General features: G+C 36.9%; 1 protein-coding gene across 1 annotated transcript; it reads right to left on the reverse strand.

Annotated features, from left to right (window-relative positions):
* Window positions 1-3396: 3396 nt before the first annotated feature.
* Window positions 3397-4677, reverse strand: LOC133830395 (uncharacterized). The gene has a single exon (XM_062260368.1). The coding sequence runs from the start codon at window positions 4675-4677 to the stop codon at window positions 3397-3399; it is 1281 nt and encodes a 426-aa protein (XP_062116352.1).
* Window positions 4678-6713: the final 2036 nt, after the last annotated feature.

Consider the following 6713-nt stretch of genomic DNA (forward strand, 5'->3'; position numbering starts at 1 on the left):
TTACATTATCATGTTTAAGACAATTCTTTATTTTGATTCAGCGAACATACTCTTATGTTTTTATTTATATGTTTAATATAAGTGTTTTAATTTTATTCTATTTTTTTTATATTTAATTCAAAATAAATAAATAAGGGAATAACAAATATAAAAAAAAAATTGGGAAAAAGTCTATACCGAGGACATTGTCCTCGGTATATACCACTAAGATGTCGGTATATACCAGTACGATGACAAATTGGGGATGGTTGTACCGAGGACTTTTGTCACTTTCTACCGAGGACAATGTCCTCGGTAAAACCTATACCGAGAACATTTTTAATGTCGTCGGTAGAAGTTTTGTTTTACCGACGCGGATGTACCGATAACTTTCTACCGACGACATTGTCTCGGTAGAGGTTATACCGAGGACATTTGTTCTCGGTATAGGCCCTGTTTTTTGTAGTGTCGGCGCGACATTTTTTTATGATCATGTATATTGTAGCTATTTAGAGTATCCTGCAAATTTTCAGAAAATTTTGAATAGTTTACAGTACCGAAAACTAGGTTTAAACATGCTATTTTCCGCGCGCATAAAAAAAATTAGTCACGCTTACAACATGTTTGAACCTAATTTTCGGTACTGTAAACTATTCAGAATTTTCTAAAAATTTGCAGGATGCTCTAAATAGCTACAATATACACGGTCATAAAAAAAATCGCGCCAAAAACTGTTCACAGATTGTAAACAGTGAGAGCCCTACCGGTAGGGCTTAAAGTGAAGCCCCTATAGGAGGATTCCTCAAATAATATATATACATAGGGTATTTATATAGTGCAACTCACAAAAATAGATGCAACTCTTTTTGTGTTTGCTCCCCGTGAACAATTTTGTGGAATGTTTCTTTTGCAATATAATTGTCAATTACAAGTATCAAATGTCAAAAGTCCACTCACACTAGGAATCGATCTCCCATGAGAGTTCCTTGAATCTTCTTTTTGAGAATGTCGATCAGATTTCAATGATTGCAACATCGTTTTTGAGGATGTTAAAAGACATCGCTCTTTATTTAGCCAACTTAAGATATGGCTTATGGTGGCTGAGTTTGGAAGTTTTGGAAGACCAAGTCATTTGGATTGATCGGGTGGGAGATAAAATTTAGAATAAATTTGGGTTTGGCACAATCCAAGATGATGAATTAGCTGACTTTAATGGGTTTAACTTGGAGAGTGGTTGTGAAGGAGTGCATGTTTTGTTTTCGGGGCAAAAAGCGCACAATTCTTATAAGCTCCTGCAAGTTGTAATTCTGCCTCTTGTACAAACTCCAATTCATGTACAAGCTGCCATGTATGTTATATGTCTATATATTCCCAATCTACAATTCCCCAATATATTTCCCCACTAAGACTATCTTTAATACATCAGTACCTTTGTATATTCTCATTAACTACTTTGACAAATTGCCTGAAACCAATCTTTATCTAAGGACTTTGTTTTGCTTGAAATTAAAGGGTATATCCTCAATCTTATATCCCTTTGTATTGCTTGAACTGTATGATCTATGGACCAAATTTTTTGAGACCACAGAATGTCATTTCTCACTCTCCAAATATGATAAATCAAAGACGCAAGAACTGCTGTCAAAGTGCTTTTCCGAAACCTGCTCCATCTCCTAGTTTTCCCAATCCAATGCAGTAGGCGCCCATATTCCTCTGTTTTAACTTTCCAACCCAGCCACTCTTTCACCTGTATTAGACATGTTCTACTATATTTGCATTGAAAAAATAAGTGATGAACATCTTTACTAAAATCTCCACAGAATAAGCATGATGAGTCGATGGAGGAATCATACTTTTGAATGAACATTCTGGTGCGCAATCTCTGCATCATGGCTAACCAGAAGACAAATCTGTGTTTTGGTACAGAAAACCTCTCCCAAACATACTTTGCCCAGTGTACTTTGAAAGGAGAATCAAACAACAATCATGACTTACTTTGATACTGAACTTCAGTGCTGCAAAAGATGCCTTATCAATTTTAGCTTTAAACATATCCTTAACAGCCACCATTTTCCTCCAATACCAGCTGCCAGCCAAGGGAGCTTTGTAATCCCACCAGTCCATTTGCTTCAAATAGATGTTATGTATCCATTTAACCCATAGGTTATCTTTTTTTGAAGAAATTGCCCATATGTATTTCCCTATAGCTGCAATATTCCAATCAACAACTCTCTTAAACCCCAGCCCTCCACCTGTTTTAGTATTGCAGATATTATGCCAAGCCACAAGTCCAGGCCCTGCATTATCACTCATTCCTCTCCAAAGGAATGCTCTACAAATGGCATCAATGTCCTTCAAGACTTTCTTCGGCAATATCAGAATTTGGGCCCAATAAGAATGTATAGACAGGAGAACTGAATTTATTAGAGTGACTCTGCCCATATAAGATAAGTTTCTTGAGCTCCATTGCCTAATTCGATGAACCATTTTCTCTAAAATAAGGCCACATTCCACTGATGAGATTCTCTTAGAGCAGATTGGAATACCAAGATATCGGAATGGCAAGTGACTCCTAGCAAATCCTGAAGCTGCTATGATTCGATTAACCTCAGACTCTGCCATACCACTACAGTATAATACAGATTTACTTTGATTTGGTACTAGGCCAGAAGTCCCCAAAAAAAGCTTGAGCCCTCTTAGCATCCATAAAATCTAAACAAAGTCTCCATGGCAAAACAGTAGTAGGTCATCCGCAAAGCATAAGTGGTTCAATCTCAAAGATTTACACTTATCATGATATTTATAATCTGAGAAAGATCCTACTTTAATCATGATCCGAGAGAGGTACTCCATACCTAATACAAACAGTAATGGAGACAATGGATCTCCTTGCCTTATTCCTCTTTTTGCTGCAAAAAAACTACATAGAGAACCATTGATCATTAGAGAGAATTTAGGAGTTCGAACACATATCATGATAAGGTTGATAATCTTCTTTGGAAACTTGAAAGCATCAAGCATTTTCTCTATGAAATCCCACTCTATTGTATCATATGCCTTCTGCAAGTCAACTTTAAGCAAACAACTTGGCTTACTGACTTTCCTTCCATAGTGTTGCACAAGGTCTTGACAGATCATGATGTTGTGGCCTATGTACCTCCCATGAACAAATCCTCCTTGGTTTTTTGCAATCAAATCTGGTAATACCCTTCTCAACCTTGCACATATCATTTTCGAAGAAATTTTATACAGCACATTACAACAGGAAATTGGTCTAAAATCACTCACTTTGGCAGGGCATTTGGTTTTTGGAATGAGGGTGATGGTTGTAGCATTAATTTCTTTAAGTAATTTCCCTGTGGTTAGGAAGTCTAGAACAGCTGCACACACCTTCGGACCTACTAAATCCCACTTATCTTAATAAAAATAACTACAGTATCCATCAGGCCCAGGAGCCTTTAGACCTGAAATGGAGAATAATGCCTTTTTAACTTCCTGTGCAATAAACGGAATAGACATCAACTTAGAGTGCTCCTCAGAAATTCCAGGACCTAAATCAACAAAGGCCTGTGAAACCTTCTTTCTTCTTAGCATTTGAGTTCCCAATAAGTTCTGATAATAATCTAGAAAAGCTCTCTGTACCCCATCTGCTGTATCCACCCAGTTACCTTGCTCAAATTGTATAGAGTAGATGCGATTTTGAAGCCTTCTAACTTTCAACGAAGCATGGAAAATAGTAGTGTTTTCATCCCCATTCATCACCCAAGTGGCTTTGGCTTTCTGTGCTAAGAATAACAGATACGCTCTGTTTAACTGTGTATATTCTTCCCTATCTAAGTTCTCCTGATGAATTAAGGACTCATTGAGAGGATCTTGATGAAAACTTTGTTGTATGTCTAGCATGTGAAGCTTAGCATGTACTTCGGCCTTATGAATATCATGGTATCCCTCTCTATTGATATCTCTGAATATCTGTTTAAGCCTTTTTAGCTTCAGGACAACTTTATACATTTCAGTACCCGAAACTGGTTGTTTCCAGAGAGTGCACAGCTTAGTTGCATATGAAGGAGCCTCCTTCCACATTCTAAAATACCTGAATGGTTGTTTCCCAATTGCCACATCCAAATAGAAAGAAATAAGAATGGGACTATGATCAAAGATACCTTCAGGGAGAAAAACAGCTTCAGAATTTGTGTATTGTTCAGTCCATTTGATGTTAACCATAGCTCTATCAATTTTGGAGTATACACGATCCTCAGGCCTCTGTTTGTTTGTCCATGTATAAAAACACCCAGAAAACTTCAAATCTTCCATTTGACAGTGAGACATGCAATCTCTGAGGCTCAAGGAAGGTTTTATGACAGTCTTTTTTCCAGCTCTCTCATTCTGATGCAAAATCTCATTATAATCCCCCAAGATAATCCAAGCCTCATTTATCTTCATAGCTAATGCCTGAATATCCAACCACAATTGCTCCCTCAATTTTCCATCATTAAATCCATATACAAAGGTAATGAAAAAGCTTCCAGTCATGTGAGTGGCTCGAACATAACAATGAATGAATTGATTAGAGCAGCCTCTAATATCAACAGTATACAAATTCAGATTCCAAGCTACTATTATTCTTCCTTTGTCTATCCAAAGATTATTAGTAGTGAAACACCAACCAGAAAATAAACTCGAGCATAAGTTGCCCATGTTCTTATTCTTGACCTTTGTTTCTAAGAGACTAACCAGCCCAACTTTTTTAGATATGATTAAGTTCTTGATCTCTCTATGTTTAAGTTGGCTGTTAACCCCTCTCACATTCCAACACAAGATTTTATACATGCCCTGGAGAGGGAGCTCCCCCCTCTTCTGTATTCAACCTGCTTGTTCCTCCTTCCTCTGCCTCCTCAGTCAAGATATCAAACTTGTTTGCCATAACTGTTGCTGGGGCAGAAAGCACCGCCCTCCTGACTCCTTTGGTGGATCTTTGAAATCCATCCTCATCTACTACTGGCTCCGAGTTCTTCACAGTTTCCAACTTTTTAGGTACCCAGACTTGTGTCCCTTGAGTCTTTTTCCTACAAACTTGAGCATCATGCCCAATCCCAGAACAGTTTTTACAAATAACTGGAACCCATTCATACTCAACTTGAATATCAATTTCCTGATCAAACTCATTAACAAAGCTGATTGTGGCTGGAAATTGTTGGTCCATATTGATCTCAATAAGAATGCGTGGATAATGAAGCCGATCTCTATACTTGGTGATATTATCTACTTGAATTGGCTTCCCGATTTGCCCCACAATCTTGAATAGAGATTTCTCACCCCAATACTTGATATCCAGTCCTCCCAGTTGAATCCAAGTGGGAACCACAGTAATATCCTCCTTTGTGAAATCATCCACTGAATTCCAAGGCTTCATAACCAACGGTTTCTTACCCAGGAATAAGTAGCCTCCATTTAGCACTCGATCTCGAAATTCCAAGTTGCAGAACCTGATAATGAATACTCCTCGTGAAAGCACTCCTACTTTATCTACATTTTCCTTCCAGATCCTTCGAACAAATCCATCTAAGACACCCACCGGAGGATTAGCTCCCACAACATAACACACAATGGAAGGCTGCCAGAAATTAATCTCATCCTCTATATCTTCTAGTTCAATTTTGACTCCAATTTTCCTCCCCTGAGTTTGGGTAGACTGAATTCCTTTTGATGATTCCCCAGTAGACCAGACAGATGGATCTATAATAGGAGATTTCAATATCAGAGTAGAGGTATGCTTACCTAACAACACATCCTGCATAGCCTGTTCAGATGCAGTCAACCAGCTTCCAAGATCCGTGCGGATTACATTTTGTTTTGGTGTGGATTCAGGCATGGATTCCGGCAGTACTCGAGAAGAATCCATTTGTGATTGTATATTTTCCATCTCAACATCATCTGTAATTTCCAATTCCTGTACTCCTAAGATTTCATCCATGGACCTTGTTTTGATGATTCTATCCGAAGAAGATGGTCCTCGCTTCTTGCTGTTACTCTTTCCCTTAGCTTTTCCCCCATTCTGAGCTCCCTTAGCCATAGCTCCGGCGAAACCACTGAGAGAGAAGAAGAGAAGAAAAAGAGCGGGAATTTTTTTTTTTTTTTTTCTTAAAATTTTTTCATCTAATTTCAATCAATTTAAAAATATATAACGTTCATCTATTCACAAGAAAATTATATATTTTCTTAAATTTTAAAATTAGATGAAAATCAAATAATATTTTAGATGAAAAATCATATAATAATTAGATATTTTCAAATTTCGAAATTTGTTGATAAAAAAAAATCTAGATTATATTAAATTTGGCTAAATTTTACAATTTGGAATTTAAAAAAAAAAATTATGGCTGAGTTTGGAGGTTATCGAAGACCAATCCATTTGGATTGGTCGAGTGAGAGTAGAATTTAGAATAAAATTAGGTTTGCCACAACACCAAGAAAATGTATTAGACTTTAATGGATTTTATTTGGAGAGTGGTTGTGAAGAAGTGTTTTGTTTTAGGGGCAAGAAGCGTATAATTCTTATAAGCTCATTTCTTTAGCAAGTTGTAATTCTTCCCTTGTCATATTAGATTTTCATCTAATTTCAAAAATTTTAAAAATATATAATTTTCATCTATTCACATCAGAAAATTTCGAATAATTTACGCTGTCGAGATCAGGAGTCAAATAGTTTATGAGCATGCACCCAAAAATTGTCT

Source organism: Humulus lupulus, chromosome 4 (genome assembly GCF_963169125.1).
Source record: "Humulus lupulus chromosome 4, drHumLupu1.1, whole genome shotgun sequence".
Classification (NCBI taxonomy): Eukaryota; Viridiplantae; Streptophyta; class Magnoliopsida; order Rosales; family Cannabaceae; genus Humulus; species Humulus lupulus.